Below are 25,010 nucleotides of genomic sequence, written 5' to 3' on the forward strand. Positions count from 1 at the left end.
TTTTGACTCCTTGATTTGAACAATTTGTGTTACAATGCTGATTACAATTTGCTTCTTAACAGCATTTAAAAAAAATACTGAATGAATAGATCTTGTTAAACCTACATCTCATCACCTTAAATGTAAAAAAGTACACAGTGGTTCCCTTATATTACACCATTTATCTGACTGAAGCAGTATAAAAGGTGCTAATTCAATGCTTATGCAGGATGTCTTGGGTATACATATTTTATTTTTTTTTAAAGTAAAAGAAAAAAGCTTATTGGGATTTCTGAAATATATGATTTTGCCAGGGATAATCTGGGTTAGCGTACATTTCCTTTGGGAGGCTGTTCAAGCTTAAATGCATTTAATACCAATAATACCTTGTGCTGATATACCCCGGTAGTATTAGTGGGACGTGTGATGTGCAAATTACTGTTATGTGTATTTCTCCTCATGTTTTCGCTTATGTGACGTCGAGCCTTTATGGGTGTGCAGTGTTGTCTGAACCGCACTCGCACTTCCTCGATCTCACAGTGACTGATCGGCTCAAATTATATATATTTTTTTCAAACTGGGAATAGCCTTCATTAGCCTGGATCAGGAACACATCTTTTGTTTCATTAAGTCTTATGTCATGTCTCTCTGGCAGAAGGTGGATTAAAGTGAATAATGCTTAATACCTGGATGTAGTGAAATGCAACTGGACTGCATTTCACTGTGTGGGTTGTTTCACTCAGTGAGATATGCAGGATTTCACAAAGACCTCTCTGAGTTTAAAGCACACCGGTTTCAAGGTTTTTATCCGCATTTATTTATTTGAGTATACAGTCTATGAGTGGTTGGAGGCCAGGCGATTATTGATCCTTCATAGAAAACTATCAAAAGGACTGGTGGATATATTGAGTAGACAGTTCCCCTGTTCATAATTCTCTTCTGTGAAACACAAAAAACATCTTCTGGTTAAATACACTAATTCAGGTTTTACTGACCTTCATGCATACCTAGAGGTGTAATTTCTTTACTTCCTTTTTCAGTCTGAGGTAAAAGAACAGTTATTTATATGTTTAGTAAGTCTCCCCAAAAAAGTTCACCAATGCACATGATCATACTCAAATCTGCACTTTTACAGTGTTTTCCTATAATTTAACCCATTAAATTCAGTGCTCTCAATCTTTTCAAATATGTTTACATTTACCAACTTGCATTACTCCCAAATAATCACTTTTTGCTGTAATCTAGTGAAGCATGATTTAGAACAGCTTGCCACCAATCATAACTATTTTTACTACTGTAACAGATGCACAAGGTCTCCTTGGTATAAGCCCTATTACACTTTCTCTTTCTTCAGTTTATGTAATCATCTGTGCTAGTTCCATAGTTGAGCTATGAAGTTGAAAACTCAAGGCATCAAGCTCATGTACATCTTGCATTTAGAGTCCTGCCAAATCCGGTGACACAGATTTTAAATCGAGAAATCCCATCACAATTCTACCTTCATAAGGTTTGTGTGCCAAAAATAAATAAAATACTGCTACCAAATCTCAGAGGAAATATGTCAAGAGAGTAAGGTTCATTGTAAAGTATCAACAACTGCATTGTTGATAAGATGAAACATGGCATGATTTTGGCATTAACACGTTTATTCCTCAGAGGGCTCTGAGATGCATTTCAAAAGTATTGCTGTTCTAGATGTATTAGTTTTTTTTTTTTAATAAAGCTAAATAAATCAGTGTGAAAGTAAATTAAAATCATATTTAATTCTAACAGAAGCCAAAGAACTGAAGATCTGCTTTTGGCAGATGTAGTACAGTATTATGTTATTAAGTAATTTATAGCTTTAAAATAAAATTGTGACTTCAGTAAGAAATATATAGTTCTATGCATACCTTCATAATTACATATTGAACATACAGTACACTAGGCTGATTGAAAATGATTCTTTAATCTAAAAACAAGTTTAGCTAATTGCTCTTTTCAGGTCAATAATTTCATTTATTTACACCATGAGGTACATCCTTAACAAATTAATAAATAAATGAATGAAACAATCAATCTCAAACTGAATGAATGGATTAAACAAATAATTGAAAGAAAAAAAAATGTTCTGTGGCACATAGGATTTTCACAGAAACTGCCTTTTAATGGAAGTATTTAATTTCCTAATAAGTAACTTTCCCTACAACTTTCTGAATCCAAACTCATTTTTTCTCCTTTCGTGTGGCAAATGAAAACTTTTCCTCTATAAATGTTAGTATTTATATTTATTTTCAAATGCTGACAAACATGGAAAGACATTTGGTCACACAAGGATAAACAGATGCTAAAATGTAAAATTCAGGATATTCTTTACATACATTATTCTTTTTGGTAGATATTAAAGAAAATAACTAATATTTAAAGGAAGTACAGTGGAGCTCTCATGTCATTTCTCACACAAGAGCCAATAGAATCTGCAGAAATGTCTGTACTGTTCCCAGTGGAAATGTGAAGGATTGGTCAAGGATTGCCTGATGTCTTTGTGATTGTTAGGCCATTCTTCTTAGTGTATGTTTAATGATTTTTTTCATACTTTTTAACCAAAATCAAACATTCACTTGTACCTTTAAATACTTAACAAGAAAGTTCCTCACTTAGATCAATTTCAAATATTAAACGCTTCATGGTGTACAACAATATTATAAGGAGGATTTTCCTGGTAGTCTAGGTAGTCCAGGACTCTACAACACTCAGACGGCTTGGTTGTAGAGAGTTACTATACTAAGGAAATGTTATCCCTCATAAAACAAAACAAGACCTTCATAAAAAAGCAAGGTTAAAGCCTGGTCTACTGAACCGTGTGGTGTTAACCTCTTTCTATTCCCTTATTCTCCCTTAGACAGTACAACTCTGTTTTAGACCAATACAATCTTATAAATCTGCCTTCAGTTTTATTGTTTCCTTAAATTAATTACTTGAGAATGATCCCCCCATCCTTTGTGGCCTGTATAAAATAGTACTGTTAAATAGTACATTATCTGCATCTGGTTGTGTGTGTGTGGATTGAATGCTGTTCAGTTTCCCACCCCTGGCTATTCTGTTGGACATTATCAGCAGATGTTGTTAAGCTTCTGGCCCCAAAAGGACAGAAGTCAAATCCAGCTCCTCCTAGGCCTCTTCACTCTGCCTCTCAGCTGTGTAAGGTCTGACATAGAGAGGCGTACGCTACAGATGGTTGATTTACTCTCACCTCATAGCATCCCAGAATCAATTCTGTGCTCCTTGTGATGCCCCATCCAACACCAGTAACTGTGACTGAGGGAGGAGCTCGTGGTGGACAAATGTGACACTTGACACATGACACAGTGTAATGCAGCACCACATGGGAACCTATTAACATAGAATACCCTTTCTCGTGTAGCATGTCTTCTGCATCTGAAGCTGCTAATCAATCAATCTGTTTTTATTTGGTATAGCAAAGTTATCTCAAAGCACTTCACAGATTAAAACAACACAAGATTGTGCGGAATAGGAAAAAGGACAAGTAACCCCTAGGCACATACATCTGTGCTCCTCAGTTCTACCCACTGGGCACTGATTTTTATTTGTATGTGCCCAATCGTATACACTGATAGCTCAGTTGAACACACTTTTTACCCTGCTGAAAACATCTACAGCTCAGATACATTTCTTGACATTTACTTTTCATCTTTACTTCTCCAGCAGAGTGATTTAGGCCAGCTGTTTTTAATTTGTCCATCACTACTACTTTCCCATTCTTGCCAGCATTTTGGACTCTTATCTGGTCTTTTGTGAAAGTATGTTAATGTGTTCTTGCAAGTTAGCAGCACACACTATATAAATATCCAAGATACTGTGGATTCTTATAAAATATTTTGTCTTTTTGGAGTTTCTGTTGCACGTGCGTGTGTGTGTGTGTGTGTATATATATATATATATATATATATATATATATATATATATATATATATATATATATATATATAAGGTATTGATATGCATCTTAAATGAAGCTGGTGGACCATGCTGAAATCTCCTTCAGTGATTAGGGTTGTTCCAACCCTGTTTTCAAATTGTATCATGATGAGTTATGATCGATAACCAGCCCCTGGGAAAACTGCCTACATAATACAAAGATATAGAACACCAGTATGGACAAAAACAATGACCCTGTCAGTGCAGTGGCTCCTGAACAAGTTTTCAATGCATATTTGGTTATGTTTTTTAAACCCATATGAAATTGGAGAATAGTTTATTGATTCCCTGAAAATATGAATGAGGAATGAGAGTAGCAAGCATAGAAGACACTGAGGCCAATTGTGGTATCACAGACCTCTTTATTGCATCAGTGCTTCTCCACACAGGTGGAAGATTGTTTGTTCTAGCACATTTCTAACCTTTTTTTGTTTTGTTTTGGTAAATAGATCTTTGAATCCTTGAGTAGCTCTGAACTCCTCATTGCACTTTAAATAGACCATTTCCAAATAATTAATTAAAAAATTAAATCAAGATTGAAATTTAGCTCTCTAAATTTCAATGAGGCCTACTCTGATGCCACTTGTATGATGAATAATCCAGTGTGGTAAAAGGAACCCACTAAAGAAATAAGACAAATCCAATGAAATTGCTGCCATTCCATTCTGAAAGACTTGTTCTTGACTCACAGCAGGTGTTAAAGCTCATGGGCTCTAGTTCTGGCTTTGTTCCTTTCTAATACTCCCCCTTTTGTTTCTTTTCAGTTGTACATACAAACCACCACCCTTACCATATCAATGAACTTAAGTGCTTCTGTGGCCCTGGGGATGCTCTATATGCCGAAGGTGTACATCATCATATTCCATCCGGAGCTCAACGTGCAGAAGAGGAAACGCAGCTTCAAGGCGGTGGTCACAGCAGCTACCATGTCCTCACGGCTCTCTCACAAGCCCAGCGACAGGCCCAACGGAGAGGCCAAGACGGAGCTGTGTGAAAATGTGGACCCTAACAGTAAGTGATGGTAGGCTTATTAGAGTGCAGTTGGATGACGACAACATACCTGTACGTGTTCATCATTGGCTATGTCACATCCCTTGTCCACTCAGGTTTTTCATAAGCATTTTCTGTATTGGGTGCTTAATTGTTATTTTTGTTTCCACCCTGTGTATTTCTGCCTCCAGAGCTTCCTTTTTTTGGCAGCTTTTTCTTTCATTCATCCTTAAACTGATTTAATTGCATGGAACCACAAGTCTGAGTGCTTTTGTTATACAGGATTCAGAACGTTTACTATTGTCTGAATGATCAAACCTCTCCACCTTTTTTTTTATCTTCATATTTGTTTCTTTAGCACAGAGTTTCAAATTGCAAGGCTAACTCAGATCCAGTCATTCAAAAAGAGGAATCCACATGTTGTGCTAAAAACACCTCGCATAACAATTTTCGTTCACCTTTCTGTGGATATTTCATGCTGAGTGTTTCATCTTGTGGGTGACCCTAACACTCACGTTATTTAGAGATTATTTTTAGAGGGAATTCGGTCCATGGTGAATGGGAAGGGCCCGGGAATAGCTGGGAAGAGGTTTCTGTCACTGGGGCAAATCACTGGGAGCTGTCATCCTCGTAGTGAGCACTAAATTCAAAGGCTCTATTGTTCATTTGAACATAAAATGCAGAACATCTCCCACTCATTACTGGCAGGTTGTAAACCTGTAAGCGCTTCATTTCAGTCTAAGTAGCTGTCATCCCAATCTCGTGTCCCTATGATAAAAGTGCGGCTGAAGATAGCGGAGAAAAAACGACGACCCAATACTGCCAACGTTCCGCTCTGTTGCTCCTTTCATAAACAAGTTGGTTTTTAAATGAACTGCTGTCACAACAAAGTTGCAAGGAATCCATGACAACCACTTTGAGGGTCTGCGCACAACCTTGTGCTCCAAATTAAATTCACTTTTCAAATTAATTATATATCATTGACTGTGGCCTGCTCTACACCAGGAATTGGTGCTCTCCAGTTTCTTCTCCTGTCAGTGACACTGTAATGGCTGGACCTGGCCTCTGTGTTGTAAAAGAAGGCAGTGCAGTGGCTTGATTTTAAACACTGCTAATTTGTTTTTGTTGTTGCTCGGTATGTTTTTCAACCCCATTTGGGAGAGGAACTCCATCTGTTAGCTACAGGACCCCCAGTGCTTTGGCCTCACACTATAGGCTGTACAAACTGCAGCATCAAGAAACTGACTGACCACTGTCTGCATTTCAACCACGCTGGCTTGAAATCTGCTTTTATTAATCTGTGGAAACTTAAATACTCCATGCAAATGGGACCTAAAATTATATGAAATGAAAGGAGCAAAAACAAAAAGCCATGAGAATTGTATAAGCTACCAAAATGCATATTTTGGGAGAGATGAATATGATCTTGTTTAATTTCTTAAAGGGCAGTGGAGAGGCAAACAAGAATAACTTTGCGTTTAGTTTTTTATGTATTTGAAAAGCCACTGATAGAACAAAGACAACACAGCTATTCAAAGCTCAGCACTCATCTTCGGTTTTTGACTGCACTCAGTAAAGACTGCAAGTAGATAGTTAATGATTACACTGTAATTTAAGTCAATTTTAAACAAACTTATGTTCTTTTCACTCTTTTACAAATGGGTACTTTGCTTTGTTTGACAGATTCCAGGAAAAAACATTAAAATGTATATAACATGGTGAACACAGTAAGGACAGCATTAAATAATTACAGAAATTATGTATGTTTCTGCCAGGCATCAAGAGCACTTTGTGAGTAGCCCAGTACTGACCTGCACAATCCATGTAATGTAAAACTGCTAAGAAATAAATAATAATGCTAGGTTTATATTCCCCCCATCCTCAGAAAGGAATACTGTCAAATGTCTATAAAATACTTCCAGGAGACGCATACACTTCCTAAAATGCAGTTCTGTCTTGACTTATTGTGTCATTGCACTGATCCCTGCTCTGCTTGCAACACCTAGCCCTATGCTAAGTATTTTATTACTTTTATTTTTTGGTCTGGAGACCAAGTATATGCTAGAAGGGCACAGGTGTTGCTTGCCCCATGTTCAAATGAACACCTACACTTTCAATTTAAAATGCAATTTGGTTCAGATTTCTGCCCCCTAACGCATGCCAGAGCCTTGTAGCAAGCTCAAGGTATTTTGGCAATCCTGTGCAGGAGCAAGCTTGGCTTTAAAGACTCAGCATACCTCAATATCAGGTTTCTGTCATTGCTCATCCTTGATATCTATAGCGCAGCCCGGGGAAGCAAATATACTGAAGCGTTAGGACTTCAATTCGAGGTGGAATCCATGAATAGCAGGATCTCAGAAGAGTGTTGCTAACCAATCCCGCTGGGATTTTGTGTCTAAGGGGAAAACTTGGGTCTTCCTTTTAATATTTTTCTTCTGAGGATTTGCTGTAGCATCGAGGCTGGCTTTCTTGTGAAGCTATTGCATTTGGCGAGATTCCTAGTAATAGCACTCTGGATATTCCCTCAAGGAGATACTGTAGAAGACACTGAATTATGTGTGCCTCATGATGGGTTATCCTGGTTCTCTGCCCATTTACTTTCTGATATTTCTCCTCAAGGCTTTTTTTCCCCTTGCTTTTCTTGTATCTTTCCTAAAAAACCATCCCCAATATTTTTCTTCACACACACCTTTGCTTATACAGCTCTTCCTCTAAAGTGCATGCTATTATTCCTAATTCTGGTGTAATTTTATTCGGGCTTGTAATTAATGCAATTGTAATGTAATGTAATTAATGTAATTAAAAAGACATTTCTTCTGAAAAGACTCCTCAACATGGAGCAACAGGAAACAGAACAGGGAAGTAGATCACAGTTACATACCACATATAAATGACCTCCTTTGTACACATCCTGTTGGGTCAGCTTTGAGAAGTGCTTTTAAGTGTTTTTCATATAAATATTGTTTATGGAAAAACAGAAGTCTCTTGAAACAGCAAAATTAGTAGCAAATTTCTCAATATATGCAACAAGGATGAAATTAAATAGCAAATGGCAGATGGCATTAACTACTCCTTGCTATCAGCCTCCCCCGTGTCAAAATGACTGCTTCACTGTGTGAAACGTCGAAGGGCTTATTGCAGGAGAATTCAGCCAAGTTAGCCAGGGGTGAAAGCTTGCAAAGACTCGTGGATTTATCACTGGTGTCACCTCATTTGAAAGCTACATGGAAATCAATTGGCCAAGTTACATTATTTGATTGATAAAACCCATACAGACTGGATTTGTGAGTTATTGTATACAATTATTGGCCTTAAGGGGGGACTGGGAGAGCAACACTGAATAATAATGTAAAAGCAGACTTTCGGAGCAGATCATTGTGTATATTTGGTATGTGGTCTCCTTGTCTGCCTGGTGTAAATGCATTTGTGTCCTTTAGAACAGAAGACCAAGTGGACATGCTTAGCTTAAACACAATCTTTTAACTGCAGTAGACAACCTGATCCTTTTTGTTTACATTGCAAATACAATACAATTTTCCAAAACTGTGTTTACTGTGTTAATTTACATTTCTTTCACAATTACTCAAATACTTTTACTTGGGAGGAAAAGGATTTAAAAATAACCCTGTTAATCTTCCAAACCATGCATGTGATAAAGCTGCATGATAACTCGCACACTCTTGAGTGCTTTATTGCAGTATATTGTTGCCCGGTTATAAAAAGGCTCTCAGATTTTCATCCCACTGTTTGTTGAATGGACTTTGCAAATAGGCAGCTGTTTCAATTTTCTGTGCGCCTCTTGCTGGAAACCTGCTATATTTATTTAATAAGAGACACATTTACAAATGCTGTTAATGCATTACAGCAGTAGCTAAGCTGATTAAAATAATGTGATCAACAATGAAGTTAAAATGAAAATCAGTGCTGTTAAGTGGTACCACACTTTTAGAGAGTGTGGTTTTATTGGATTTTTTTTTCTCCCCCCATGAAACACTTCCATTAAAAGGGCCCAATCATAAACCATCAAATGACTTGCATAAAAACTGGAGTGTAACCCTTCCTTACATTATTTAATCACAAAAGAGGTTGTACTTGAATGTTCATAATGTGTGGCCTTGACACCGTGACAATAGTGGAGGGTTGCATAAGGCTATCAGGAATGATATTTAATGCAATCTGAGCTGTGATGAATGCATCTTGTTTTTAAACCATGAGGGGAATACATTTATGCATTTGATTAATGGAGTTGTGGTTTCTATCCTGGGTTCATCAGTCTGTGATGTTTAGTCTAAACTCTGATTCTCTCCTCACATGGCCTTTGAAGCCAGCCTGCTTACGCAAATCAGTATTGCTTTTCTTTGAGGTTATCTGAACTCAAATCACAAGCTTAAGCGTTGCCCGATATTTCCTTTCCTCCGTTACAGGATAAAGTAGTGCTTGTATTAAGCTTTTTCCTTGTTTTCTTACTCCAGTCTTTTTTCTTACTTGTACCAGCTGTGCTTCAAATGTCATCCTTCTTATGAATGTTCTAGAAGTACAAGTCAAAACATTTTCAAGGTTTCTCTCAATTAATCTTTAAAGATACCGATACAGCCTACTGGAGTTTCTTCTCTAGGAGAAGAATTACAGACCCCTGCTATACAGACCCCTACATTGTTCTTGTGGTCAGCCTGTGTTCCACTCCTACCTCTCTGTAGTATTCCTGTTTGTGTATTTCTGTTCCTGTGTTCAGCCCACCTCTCCATCTAAAGCAGGAATTGGGCCCAAGCTGTTGACACTGAGCAGCCATACTGACACTTTCCACTTTCTCTACCTCATGCTATAATCAGAAGCTATCGTCCTGCGCGCTCTGTTGTGTGTCAGTATACTTTCAGGTGTCCATGGTTGTCTCTGATAGAGATTTTAAAAGCATTAACCTCAGTATAAACAGCTGCCAGATGTTTACTAGCCCTGGAACATTAGGGTTCAGTGAATGTGGCTGTAGTATAACAAGACTTTACTTATACATTTACCTCCAACCATACAATCTGTAATAAAGCTATTGTTATTTTTAATAAAACATTTAACAGTAAACTAAGTTTATAATACATAAAGCAGTTGTAATTCTTAACAGGGCTAAAGTCTGTTTTTCTTACCACCTCAGTAACACTACATACCAATTCAGCACCTTTTGTTTTTTTTAATCTACCAATGCAATCTTATTTAATTTAATTATGAAATGCGTTCAGCAAAAGTAGTACTTTGTAATGCCGACTGAATAAATAGGTAGTCATGGGCAACATGAAGTTAAATAATCGAGGAAACCCTGTCCTGTGTCTGTCAAGGGCTATACGTTGACGCCCTAGTGCTAAATTAGCCCATTCTTCTGATATGTAGCAAAGGAAAGCTTATATCTCCTCTTGTGTTGTGTGCCATATACACTCACCTAAAGGATTATTAGGAACACCATACTAATACTGTGTTTGACCCCCTTTCGCCTTCAGAACTGCCTTAATTCTACGTGGCATTGATTCAACAAGGTGCTGAAAGCATTCTTTAGAAATGTTGGCCCATATTGATAGTATAGCATCTTGCAGTTGATGGAGATTTGTGGGATGCACATCCAGGGCACGAAGCTCCCGTTCCATCACATCCCAAAGATGCTCTATTGGGTTGAGATCTGGTGACTGTGGGGGCCAGTTTAGTACAGTGAACTCATTGTCATGTTCAAAAAACCAATTTTAAATGATTCGACCTTTGTGACATGGTGCATTATCCTGCTGGAAGTAGCCATCAGAGGATGGGAACATGGTGGTCATAAAGGGATGGACATGGTCAGAAACAATGCTCAGGTAGGCCGTGGCATTTAAAGGATGCCCAATTGGCACGAAGGGGCCTAAAGTGTGCCAAGAAAACATCCCCCACACCATTACACCACCACCACCAGCCTGCACAGTGGTAACAAGGCATGATGGATTCATGTTCTCATTCTGTTTACGCCAAATTCTGACTCTACCATCTGAATGTCTCAACAGAAATCGAGACTCATCAGACCAGGCAACATTTTTCCAGTCTTCGACTGTCCAATTTTGGTGAGCGTGTGCAAATTGTAGCCTCTTTTTCCTATTTGTAGTGAAGATGAGTGGTACCCGGTGGGGTCTTCTGCTGTTGTAGGCCATCCGCCTCAAGGTTGTACGTGTTGTGGCTTCACAAATGCTTTGCTGCATACCTCGGTTGTAACGAGTGGTTATTTCAGTCAAAGTTGCTCTTCTATCAGCTTGAATCAGTCGGCCCATTCTCCTCTGACCTCTAGCATCAACAAGGCATTTTCGCCCACAGGACTGCCGCATACTGGATGTTTTTCCCTTTTCACATCATTCTTTGTAAACCCTAGAAATGGTTGTGTGTGAAAATCCCAGTAACTGAGCAGATTGTGAAATACTCAGACCGGCCCGTCTGGCACCAACACCATGCCACTCTCAAAATTGCTTAAATCACCTTTCTTTCCCATTCAGACATTCAGTTTGGAGTTCAGGAGATTGTCTTGACCAGGACCACACCCCTAAATGCATTGAAGCAACTGCCATGTGATTGGTTGGTTAGATAATTGCATTAATGAGAAATTGAACAGGTGTTCCTAATAATCCTTTAGGTGAGTGTACATTGCCGGTGGTATATCATGAAAAACCCATACATACTGGCCAGATTGAAGGATTGTGTTTGCCATGAAATGATCTCCATTTCACCAGACAAGCCCTTTGAAAAGTCTGCACATATTATTCTGCATATTTAGTCAACTGTGGAAACTGATGGAAGAACAGTCTGCCCTTTTTATTTGCAGACATGCAGTTAGAGGAAGTGGCATCCTAGTGGCCAAAACTATATTAGACTATATGCACTATGTGATATGCATCTGAGTGAAGACCAAAACCAAACCCTGTCTGTGGAATGAGAGTTACTCAAGCTTACATAGAGAGCTTAGCTTTACAGTCAGCTAGATTTTCAGAGAGGGAAAAGGTTAAATTAACCAATTTGCTGACAGTGTAGAAATATTCAAATTTCAGTAGTGACAGGTGGACTCGGAAACCAGCATTTAAAAGAGGAGAGGCTATTCTACTGAGAACAGAGGGAGGCAACTTCTCTTGGAGCTAGACTTCCTGTCCCAAATACTTCTGTATTTTCCATGAACTTCCACAGGCTCTTGGCAAACTGAAATATGAATATCTCTGGAAGCATTACATTCTTATTTTTGCTGGGATTATTAAAGATTCATTGGCTGGAAGGAACTGCACTGTGAATGCCGGGGGGAATGGGATCTTTCCTCTACATGTGCTCGAATGAATGTATGGATGAAGCTGCACCAGCTGTAGCTGTCCCAGTACATATTTTGCTATGAAAGGTGAAAATGCTGGAAACAGGCAGAGAAACTATTCTTACTGGCTATCTCTTTGTTCTGCAAACAGATTTTGCTTAAAAAAAAAAAAAAACATTAGATGGCCATGTCCCATATTAAGATGTCCCTTATTTAGAGAAAGCTCACCCATGAGTACAAATCTAAAGAAACTGTGAGGGTTCAACAATGAACTTAGCAGAACACAGAACTCAGCAAAGAGACACAGGTGTAGGAGGAGAGAGACCAATGCCCACCCTGCGACATGCTACACTTTTGCAAAAGAGAACATTTGCAAAGAGAACTTGCAATCAGGGTGCAGTGTCTGTGCCTAATCTGACCTGTAGGGGATCTCCTTTACCAGCTCCACAGAGGCACAGGTGCCAGAGACCCACCTAGGCTGAGAGGATGATCCATCTGTCAAACAATTATTTGTCCAGTTTATTACTGATGTTTGGTGTTAATCATGTGTAAAACGGACGACAAGTTAGAGTGGAGAATGCTCTTCTCTGATGGTGTCTGTGGAAATCACCAACTGAAGGGGCACAGGAGATCTGTGTGCGTTTCCCAGCAGTTCATATCCTTTTTTGTTTTTTGTTCAGTGAAGATTTTTATTCCCGAGCACTGCTCTTGCTTTTCACAGTATGTTCAGATTATGGTTAGATTTAAGGAGTGAATATAATTCTAATAGTTATCAGTGAAAAGTGATAGCCCTGGATTAAGGAGTAGGGAGCTGAATGAATTATGAGGGTTTTCACAGCGTTCTTTGCAAATTGGTGAACATTAATAATCTATCTATCTATCTAATGTTGTTTGAAAAGATACATATCTCTATTCAGGGAAAAGCAGCTAGTGCTAAGAACTGTGTCTTTTCAACAGAGCAGTTAAATGTAGGGTGTGCACTCTGTTCTCTGTCCTGTATTTTGTATCACCCATTTTCTAAAATAAATAATAATTGAACCACCACATCAAAGATATAAGTAAGAAAATAGAATATGTATATACAAAGAAGTATACATGTGTTATACAGGATTACATTTTTGTTTTGCAACATGTTTTATGCCCCAAGTGTGAAGTAATAAAATAAATGAAATGCTAAAAAACACAAGAAATGCATTTGATAAATAGACTCAATTAAGTTAATGCAAATGCAGTGTGCAGAACTGCTAAGAGAAAAAAAAAACAGTGTGGCTGAGGTACTTTCCTGCTGGTGCTCAGTATATCAGTTTGTGATTATCATACATCCTCATCCCTCTTTCTGTTAATTATGTATAGTACATGCATGATGTAAATATGATGTTATGCTTACACACTCCAAAGGTTAACCAGAGATTTATATTATGGATGTAAGAAACAACAGTCTTCTCAAGGGATAGACCCAGGCTTGGCAGAGCAAGTCTCCTGGGTATGGTGGAGAAACTGTTGGCATGGCATCTTCACAGTTGCATTATTCAGACTTCAACTGGTGCCACGTTGCCAAGCTGTGAACTAGCCGCCTCTTCTGAATTGAATCAGTGAAGAGACCCATTAAGACATTTATTGTGCCAGTTACTTAAATGATGGAGGCCTAGGTTTACAGGGATAGATAATAGCTTTCAGAAAATTAATTAGCGACCAAATGTAAAAGCAGCCATTCTGTGTCATGTGCTGGCTGCCAAAAGAAATGAGATCTGTTACAGGGGTCAACTTGAAGAGTCTGTCTTGCTCCCATTTTCCAAATTAAACTGTCCTGTAGGGATATTTTGCTTAATGTTTTATTTTCTTTCCTGTCCTGATCTCCCCTGGAGAATGTGAATTGGAAGGAACTGAAATGGGGCCAAGGTGCCTGCATGTCCTTATTAACAAATATGTAGCGAATTGATGTGATTGAGGAAGCTTACAATGGAAATGCATCTTCACAAGAGGCGAGGAGAACACAAATATGCTTTGTACAGGGTAAGAGGCCTGTCTGTCTTTATACTAAATGATTGTTAGGATATAGAAGCCTTTATCTCAGATGCTTTTAAGGTTTAAAGAACAGATTTCTGCTCCTTTGTATTGCTATAGTGATGCTTTTCCTTCAACATCAATAGAATAGAATGAAGTTCCCCTATAAATGTTGAGATTAATTGAAACCGCCTTTAAAAAGGTATACTTTGGAGAATAGAATCTCTTAGAAAGATTGTTTAGTGCAACATTTGCTTACCCTTTCAGTGACATTTATCTGTAAGATATAAAACATAACTAATAAATTACTAATAGTCCCTTTGCACTGTGACCTTTACTTTAAAGATTGTAAATTATTATTTTTTTTGGTTATAAATAAAAAAAATATTTTAAGGGGGGCAAAAGCAGACACTTAATCTTTAGAAAAATAACAGTGATATTACAAGGCATGCATCGATACTCCATACATATATTATTTTCAGGTCAAAGGGACCCTTCTGTTATTGGAGCTTAAGGGTTTAGAATACTTGTGTGACAATAAATCCAGTAATAGCTACAGGATTAATTTTGATTCCTTTCATTTACACAATGAATATTTTACGGTCATAGTCATTCAATTTCAGCATATTCAAGACCTAGCAAAATGAAAATAGACATTCATTCCCTCTCTTTTTCTTTCCTTCCATCATTCTTACATTTTCAGATTTACCTGTCTTTCCCGGAAATGCTGCAGATCAACTGTGAAGTTTCAATCATTTCACTTTTGCTGCTGCAATTATGTCAGAGATTAGAAACAGCATGAAGGCTGTTTACTGTAAAATGTAAAGGAAAAAGGGACTCAGAAAAGTCAGTGTGCCCTGATGATGGAAAGATCTGTTCATAGAGTCCTTCAAAGATTCTCCTATATGGTGCTTTTTCTATTTCCTTTTATTTTTTTTGGACAAGTATAGTGTCAGCAGATAGTGTTGCAAGCAGAGAGGTAGGCTAAGTTTAGGTTTAAAATTCAAGATGAGTTTCCAAAGCTCCGACACTCTTGAGTCCTGAAATGCTGCTGGCCAGCTCCTGTTACAACATGTGGTAATGAGTATTAGATTAGCTACAATCTGGCGACTGTAAGTCTTCTATCCTCTGCCCTGTGGAATATATCTGAGTGAAGACGGAAGTGGAGCATTCAAGATTCTATGTTTTATTTAAGCTTTTTGATGGATTTTTTTTCCTTCACTTTGTGCAATGAATGCTAAATTCACAGAGGTATTTCTTCCTTCTATTTTACTGGAATTACGCTAAAGAGGCATAAAGAAAAGTTAATGAAATCAAATGGGTGTTCACTATTCAACAGCTAAGGTACAGGTTTAAGGGTTGTATGAATATCTTATTAAATTATTATTATATGTATTATTATTATTGATATTGTTTATAATAATATTAGTTTTGTAAAGGCTCTTGAAAGGATGCTAATGCTAAAATACAGCAAAAAGTTGCAACAGATAAATGATCTATCATGAGTACTTAGGACTGCGCGTAACACTGCCAAATAATGCTTAAGAGGGTGTAGTAACACAGTAAATAACTCTGCAATGAACATCATTTTTCAGTTTTTGGTAACCTAAACTTTATTTTTTTACCTCTAGCAGTTTACCACTTACCTTTGTACCATTTCAGGTTATGCACTGGACTTAAAAATTGGAAAAATGGGGGGTTCTAAAACTTTTGACTGGTAGTGTAAATGTGATTTATCAAATCGTTTGAATAGTACTTGAAAATGTGGTACCTGAGTGGTTCAATGAGGTTCCATTAAGCAAATGTTCAGCAGGGAGGCATGGCAGGCTGCGATGACTTGAGGACTTGGTCATCAAGCTTCCAGGATGTTTTTGGTGTAGAAATTGTGTTTCAGTTTTAACTTAATTGTCTTCCAATCTTCCTGAATTTCAACTCCTAGAGTTTTTCACTCCCAGGTTGTCCTATTCCAAATCGCTAGTTTTAACTTCTGGAAAATCTGGAACAAACTACCCAGCGATGGATCACTTAGTTATTAATGGACACCAAACAAGCACGATGGGTCGAATGGGCTCCTCTCGTTTGTACACTTTATCTGTCGTGCTTTGTTGAGCACAGGACTGTATTGTAAGCTTCAAAGCTGTCTCCTCTCAAAGACAACTTCTATATCACAAGCCTACATTTCTCAATTAGGAAGGTCTATAAAATGTATTTATATATTTGGCAAAATAAGGTTGTATGATTTACAGTTTGTTTCCATTGAACTGCAGTAATCAATGATTTATAAATCTGGAAACACGTCTGGTTTAGTGGTGATGCTTCTGAGATTTGCATATTCAAATACGATAAGATACAAGTATCTTATAGTGTAGCATTAAGAAATTCGGGCATGCAATGTTAAGCAGACTAATTTTAATCAATTTGCAGTATCACTTTCATCTTTGGAAGATGCAGGAAAATTCCTGAAAGACGTGGGATCACGACTGTCTTTTGATGGATTGTGTTGGTGCGTTTTCTATCTCTGCTGTTCATGGTGTATCAAGAAGCAATAGTTTCCTTTAGGCATTGCATTGGGATAGCTCTTATCCCGTTTAGATAAGAGAGACAAACGTGCGCTCTGTAATCTAGATCAAACATTTTTGTTCAACAGGATTGCTATTAAAGCATACAAAGAAGAGATGTGGGACATATCAATCCCCTTAGCACACATCCTTAGTTCACCAGGAATTACCATAAACTGAAATGTATGTATCTAGATCAGTGTTACCTAACAGTGATTAGAAAGCCTTACAAATGGGCTACATTTCATTTAATAATTTCAATCCATTCTTGGAAAACTCTTTACTTATTTTTATTTACTAGTAAGCATTGGTTGAGATGTACAATACACAGAGGACACCCACAAGCGTAACTTGAGAACAGATTCAAAGAGAATATGAATTATTTGACTGGTGAGGCAACTGAGAAAATGGATGTGAATAATGTCTAAGAATGGATCCTTCATGTTGCTCTGCCAGTCCTAATTCTCAGTAGAAACCAACAATAATAAAGTATGCAATTCCTGATAATTGGTGTGTTTGTGTGGCAGGCTCACAAACTAACTCTTCTGCACTCTCCTGCTGATTAGAGCAGGATGCTACCCGCATGGGCTCCCCTACCGCCAGCACTTGCTTCTGCCATTAGACCCCCACAGCCCAGTGAAGGGATCTGCTATGAAGTACATTCTTCAACTGTCACTTCAGAGTAATTACACAAACAAAGACAGCTGCAGAATCAGGCAGGGGCTCATTCATAGGTATTGAAATGCAAAAAACATTAATGATGATGTCTTCATTTAGATACACTCTCCTTTAGTGTGTGCGTGTTTATTTAGATTTTTTTTTTAAATTAGTTGTAACGGCAGGATGAAGATTTATACAATTGATTCGAATATTTCTTTATCTTTTTTCATATTTTCTCTTCTGAACTAATGCCAGATCAGTATTCCCTTGTGTAATCACTCTCTTGCAGCTATACAGCATGAAAAATGTAACATCTTGGGATAAAAAGGTTTTCTCCATTGATTACTCTAGATAACCTTCAGCAAATACATTTTTTATGGTTGCTGTACACATTCTGTTTAAACACTCATTGAAGGTATTTATTTAAGGTGTTTTTTGGTAATGTTAAGACATTTTACTGTATGTCCTCCTGCATTCAACAGCAGTGACACCATATAAAACCAATGGGCAAGGACAACTACCACTCAAAGTTTCTATGCTCGTACTGTGGTTTGTGAAAGTTTAATTGTATTAAAACAACATCAGGTACAGTGATTATATGCAGGGGTGTCGCAAAGGGGTAGGCATCCTAGGCAATTGCCTGGGGCCCCGGGCTGAGGGGGGGCCCCCAAATGGGAACCCCCCCCCCCCCCCCCTCGGTCCACCGCGAACCCCCCCTCCCCCGCTCTCTCGGGAGAAAACTCCGCTGCACCCGCCCCCCCCCCTCTCACGGAACAAAACTCCACCCCCCCCCACGTAGCATCACCGTCAGGAATTATTTTTCCTGGGGCCCCACATACCCTAGAATCGCCTCTGATTATATGAGAGTAGAGAATGTACCAATGTTTCAAATGTCATTATCCACCAGAAAACCTTTTCTGATTGAGCCACAAATTAAGCTCTTTAACTATACTTTGAAATCTGGAGCATCACAGAAATTCTGAAACACACAAGTTAAGATTTAACTTTAGTCTTTCATACACTTGTAGATCATAAATGGCATTTCAAAACAAGTTCCAATGCATGACTGTTAAACATACTTTTTTATATGAAGAAGTGAATTAATTCTTACAACTAAACTAAACAAAGCCAGATATTTCTGTTGGCAATTAAACAAATACCTGTGTATTTGTGTTTGGATAAGGCAGGTATTTTCGAGAAAAACCTTATAAGTTGCCTTAGTTTCTCATTGAAGTGTTCCTGGAGTTTAAGGGTATTAGACAAATTAACCATGAAGTCTCAAAGTCGATCCACAAGTAAAGGGCTGCAGTATTCAATACTGAGGTTGCTCAATACTTAGGGTGTGTGATGCAATTGCCCTAATATCCTAATGCTTTGTGCTCTTCTCTCAGGTCCTGCAGCAAAGAAGAAGTACGTCAGCTACAATGACCTTGTTATCTAAGGGGTGCCAGCAAGGGAAGGAAGTGACCCATGAGGATGCTTGGTCTCCTGCCCCTTGGCAAAAGAAAAGGCTATTTCCTGTCCCGCACAGAACTGGCGGCCCACGAGAGGAGTGTTTTTGGCCAGAAGAAATTGGCAGATTTTAGGTGGACGATGGAAATACGTCGGCGAGTTCTGTAAACAACATGAAAAAAACAAAAACAAAAAAAAAGACTACTTTCCTCGTTTAGAAACAAACCGTAAAAAAATATTTGGTTGATCGAACAAACAAAAGAAAAACCTCTTGGATTACGGAGACCCACTGGCACTGCAAGGAAGCTCCAGACTCAGGCCTTCTCTGATTATCACAAAGCTAGTTTCTCCACCCACTTAGTGATCTTAAAGTGCATCACATCAAAGAGGAACATCAGAGGGGCTCGTTTTTTTTTTTGTCTTTACATGTACTTCCAAATTGCAAGTTTCCTGTAAAGTTTATGATTTTTTAGTTTTTTTGTTTGGCATACCTGTTATTTTGTTGTTAGTTTTTTCACTTTTGTTTCTTTTTTTTTGCTTCTTGGATGCACACGATTAAAGCCATATTCTTCTCTAAGAGATGTCTGTCGCTTTCCTTTCATTGTTTTTCTTTTTTTTTCTTTGGTTTGGGATTTCCAGTTAACTCTTAAAAAATGTGCATTTGTTAACTTTTTTTTTCTATCCTTCCGTAGCTATTAGTTCTGTATAGTTGTGTTTGAATACTTTGTCGGAATATGTTGACCATCGACTGTGTTTTGAGTGACTATCGGAAAGTTCTAGTCCTTGTCTGACTGGCTTTAACTAAACTACAGTGATGGATGGTATTACAGATGTAATGAGGTGTTCACGTAGAAGTTGCTAATGCATGCCTGATATTTTTGGTGTTTAAAAAAGATTTTACAACGAGGCTGTGATAATCAGCCTGCTCTGGATAGCTTTTTCTTCTTTTCATTTTCTGTATGATTTCTCAGATGTTTTAACACAGGGGGAATATGGCTTTAATTTGTCTTGGAGTTTCTTATTGCCCCGCAACTATGGAAAATTGTGAAGAGGAATTATTATTAAAAAAAGAAAAAAAAAAGCATGTATGTTTTATACTGTTTGTACTAAGTATATTTATGTTGCCCTTGCTGCTTATGTGCCAATTTTGTGGAAGACATTTATGTTTGCCACTCATGCAAGTATACCGTGGTATTGTCCAAGAATGTATCAACATGAAATAAAAACATTTGGTTATCTTTTTTTATTCCCTGCAGAAAGAAGTGTTGAAGTGTTTGTTTGTTTGTTTGTTTGTTTTTTGGGTGGATTTGTCCAGTCGGACCCTTAGACCAATTGCTGCCTAGTAATACTAATCGTTAGCAAACACATTATTGTTAGCATTAATTTACATTTACAGTAAAAAAATATTGATGCCACAATCTCTGTAGGAATCACACCTGAGATATGGATGTACGTGCAGGTCTTGTCTCACCTGGCACATGGAAAAATGTGCTGCCAAACCAGTAGCATCACTCTCCAATGTAGACAGTTCCCTCAGTTTCCTGAACAATCGAAGATTATATCTGATTAATAAACTTGACTGTACAGTTTATAGTTCTGTTGATTTATCCATTTATTTACCTATTGGCTCAAAGTCTCTGTCTATTTTTTGCCATGGTAACAAAGTGAAACCGAGAGCTGTGATTTGACTCACCTAGGACACGGGGAAGGAGTGAGATTTTTTCTACATGTAACAGCCAGAAATAAGAATAGAGAACTGTGACAGCCCTCTAAATGCCACCATTAAAACAAATTGTAATTTATGTGCCTTTTAGTATGACTGAATATGAAGTTCACAAGTTACAAATGTGCAATTGCATTAATTTTGCCTTAGATGTCCCCTGCACTAAAAGTCCCATAGTGACATTGCAGGGTGCAGGGTGCAGGGTGCTGCGTACATCTATGTCCAGGCAGTTGAAATGTTAGCATAACTCTGACCTCCAAAGCAGATGCTACAGTCTGGTATTTTAATGCTGCAGCTATGTGCACAGATCTCACTGTGCACACATTGGCTGAGTGGTTAAGCCAAAAGCAAACGAGAAAGAAAACGTGTTAGCAGGAAGGATTGTGATGGCATACACCATGGATAAAGCCAGTCCCTGAGCAGGTATGCCTGGTATGGCCTGAAAAGTGAAAGAGCGCAATTCAATTACATGTTTCTCTACAAGCAATTATCAAGGGTTATTTAACACAACCGACAAAAGGGTTTAGTCAAGTATGAACAGAAATGGAAACGGGCCTCTCCAACTGTGCCCCCACCCCTGTCCTAAGACATATATGAAACTAAGCGAGGGATGAAGTGATTGGCATTATGAGTTTCCATTTAGAGAATAACCTTTAGAATATGATTAATAATCCTATATTTTAAATTTGCAGTTTGACCTTTTTTTTTCTACAGTTTTAATTATTCTCATATTTGAAGTTCCACTTTAACAAGTCCATTCAAAAGAACTGCAAAGTAGCGGATTAGTCAAGATATTTCCCTCCATGCTGTACTCAGGGCCTCTACTTGTAGTTATCCTTCCTATTGCATAATCACTGCTATGCTTTAAAATGCATGATTTATACCTTTTTATTTGTGAAATTATTATTTTTCTGCCCGCATTGTCTAAACTCCCATCAAAGAGCATCAGCCATGGAACGATGTTTGCAGTCATCAAGACAACCAGAAAGGCAAGCTCTGGGAACGTCACGGTGAGATGCTTTTCATCTTCATATAGAGTGTATGGCTCTGGCGATCTTTGTTCGTTGTTATTGTCAAATGCAAACAGACATCTTGCTTACAATGAGGTTAATTACATTTCGTTTGCTGAACATGCACTCACTGTATGCCTCTGCTCAATGAAAAGTGCAATTTATGTCTGTCTTTGTGTACACAGACTTATGTACAATTAGTGTAGTTCTGATTGCAGCAGTTGCTTGTGTCTGATTACTTATGAAAAATATATATATATATTGGTCTCAAGTGGTACAATGATAATGAGTAATATATATATATATATATATATATATATATACACTCACCTAAAGGATTATTAGGAACACCATACTAATACTGTGTTTGACCCCCTTTCGCCTTCAGAACTGCCTTAATTCTACGTGGCATTGATTCAACAAGGTGCTGAAAGCATTCTTTAGAAATGTTGGCCCATATTGATAGGATAGCATCTTGCAGTTGATGGAGATTTGTGGGATGCACATCCAGGGCACGGAGCTCCCATTCCACCACATCCCAAAGATGCTCTATTGGGTTGAGATCTGGTGACTGTGGGGGCCAGTTTAGTACAGTGAACTCATTGTCATGTTCAAGAAACCAATTTGAAATGATTCGACCTTTGTGACATGGTGCATTATCCTGCTGGAAGTAGCCATCAGAGGATGGGTACATGGTGGTCATAAAGGGATGGACATGGTCAGAAACAATGCTCAGGTAGGCCGTGGCATTTAAACGATGCCCAATTGGCACTAAGGGGCCTAAAGTGTGCCAAGAAAACATCCCCCACACCATTACACCACCACCACCAGCCTGCACAGTGGTAACAAGGCATGATGGATCCATGTTCTCATTCTGTTTATGCCAAATTCTGACTCTACCATCTGAATGTCTCAACAGAAATCGAGACTCATCAGACCAGGCAACATTTTTCCAGTCTTCAACTGTCCAATTTTGGTGAGCTTGTGCAAATTGTAGCCTCTTTTTCCTATTTGTAGTGGAGATGAGTGGTACCCGGTGGGGTCTTCTGCTGTTGTAGCCCATCCGCCTCAAGGTTGTACGTGTTGTGGCTTCACAAATGCTTTGCTGCATACCTCAGTTATAACGAGTGGTTATTTCAGTCAAAGTTGCTCTTCTATCAGCTTGAATCAGTCGGCCCATTCTCCTCTGACTTCTAGCATCAACAAGGCATTTTCGCCCACAGGACTGCCGCATACTGGATGTTTTTCCCTTTTCACACCATTCTTTGTAAACCCTAGAAATGGTTGTGCCTGAAAATCCCAGTAACTGAGCAGATTGTGAAATACTCAGACCGGCCCGTCTGGCACCAACAACCATGCCACGCTCAAAATTGCTTAAATCACCTTTCTTTCCCATTCAGACATTCAGTTTGGAGTTCAGGAGATTGTCTTGACCAGGACCACACCCCTAAATGCATTGAAGCAACTGCCATGTGATTGGTTGGTTAGATAATTGCATTAATGAGAAATTGAACAGGTGTTCCTAATAATCCTTTAGGTGAGTGTATATGTATATATATGTGTATATATATATATATATATATATATATTTTTTTTTTTTTTGGGGGGGGGCAGTTTTAGTAGACAGTCCAACATCACCTTTTATTTAGTATAATATACCAGATGCAAAATAAAAAAAATGCAGATGAACTAAAGAAATTACCGTGTGCAAGAACAAAGGTAATTTGAAAATGTCAGTTTCACACTAATTTCAACAAATATTATTTATATATTTTTCTGTGGTTAGAATCTTAAAATATGAGATTAATAAACAGGGTGTATATTGGTACATGGTGACTAAAGACAAGAGTATGAGTTGTCTCTGACATGGTGGTTGTGTTGGTATTTATGAAGAATGCTTCTCTCACAAAGACTATAAACTCTGTAATGATCAGCTGTAAGCAGCAATAATCAAGTGCTCACTACAGATGAGAGTGTGATGCCGTGGAGCAGGCTGTGTCAGCAGCTCATGCGGAGGAGGCAGCATTATAGTATGATTATTATTATTATTATTATTATTATGACATATCGTAGAAGACGCCCTTATCCAGGGTGACTTACAATATATCACAGTGTGTTTACATACAATGACCCATTTATATAGCTGGGGATTTACTGAGGCAATCTAGATAAAAGTACATTGGTACAACAGCAGTGTCCTCCACCTGGGACTGAACCCAAGACCCTCCGCTCCAGAGTCCAGAGCCCTGGCCACACTCCAGTACTTGTGACAGCAGGTAGCATTGACCGGGCTCACCTGACTCGAGAGAGTGAAATAGGTAATGCTCACCAAAAGCAAAAACAAAGATGCCAATGATACGAATACACCACAACATTTAAATATAAAAATAAATGGCAAACTATAAATTAATACCAATAGATATTAAAATGAAAGAAGTGTACAGGGGAATCTAAATAAAGCGGCTAGAAATGGAAAATACCAACAGAACCTCAAACACACCTTACGTGCTGATTCTGCCAGAAATATTGTTTGAGCTCTCTCATATGTTTATGGTTCTAACACTTCTTTCTGTTCTAGATGGAAACTTTATAATAATTGTGAAATTAATTTTTCTGTGTCTAAATAAAATATGCTGCTATCTTCATAATACTCACTGAATAAGTGATTTAAATTCATTGCAGCTTAACCTCTGTTTTTTGTTGTTTAATAACATCACAATTTGCCAAGAGCAACCAGACTTATTCCAGGTTTGAAGGGAATGTCCTACTCGGAGAGACTGAGGGAACTGAACCTTTTCACCCTGGAAACAGAGGGGACTACATCGGGACTTGATTAAAGTTTTCAAAATCATGAAAGGCATCGACCACATCAAACCAGAAGAGCTTTTTCAGATGAGCAGGGACAAACGCACCCAGGGACACAAATGAAAATTGGGTTTCCAGGCATTCAAGACAGAAAACAGGAGACACTTCTTCACGCAGAGAGTTGTCACAATCTGGAACAAACTCCCCAGTGATGTGGTTGAAGCTGAAAATTTGTGAACATTTAAAGTCAGACTGGATAGTATGTTTCTTAAGATACAGGTTTTCACTTACAAAAGTGAAAGGTAAACAAATAAGTATCTTATTTTTACTTTGTCTTTTATTTTTTGGGGTTAGGGTTGGAATGGTTTTAAACTATTGTATTAATCCATATGTTGTACATTTGCTTGATTACATGTTAGATTTGTCTAATTGTGTAACACACCTGTAAAAGGATATTTGGTTACTGTGTGTGTGTGTATATATACAGCAATCACAGACCCTCCAAAGATAAAAGCAAATCGTTTTCAAGTGTGAAATTAAATTGTATTCCATCTACAAAA

General features: G+C 38.1%; 1 protein-coding gene across 1 annotated transcript in view; it reads left to right on the forward strand.

Annotated features, from left to right (window-relative positions):
* Positions 1 to 20,169, forward strand: part of grm7 (glutamate metabotropic receptor 7) — a 240,999-nt gene extending 220,830 nt beyond the window's left edge. The window contains exons 9-10 of the mRNA XM_066698280.1: positions 4,722 to 4,968; positions 18,852 to 20,169. Coding sequence (XP_066554377.1) covers positions 4,722 to 4,968; positions 18,852 to 18,901 — 297 coding nt within the window. The 3' untranslated portion in view covers positions 18,902 to 20,169. The remainder of the gene's footprint in view (positions 1 to 4,721; positions 4,969 to 18,851) is intronic.
* The last annotated feature ends 4,841 nt before the right edge of the window (positions 20,170 to 25,010 follow it).

The sequence above is a fragment of the Amia ocellicauda genome, chromosome 3 (genome assembly GCF_036373705.1).
Source record: "Amia ocellicauda isolate fAmiCal2 chromosome 3, fAmiCal2.hap1, whole genome shotgun sequence".
In the NCBI taxonomy this organism is placed as follows: Eukaryota; Metazoa; Chordata; class Actinopteri; order Amiiformes; family Amiidae; genus Amia; species Amia ocellicauda.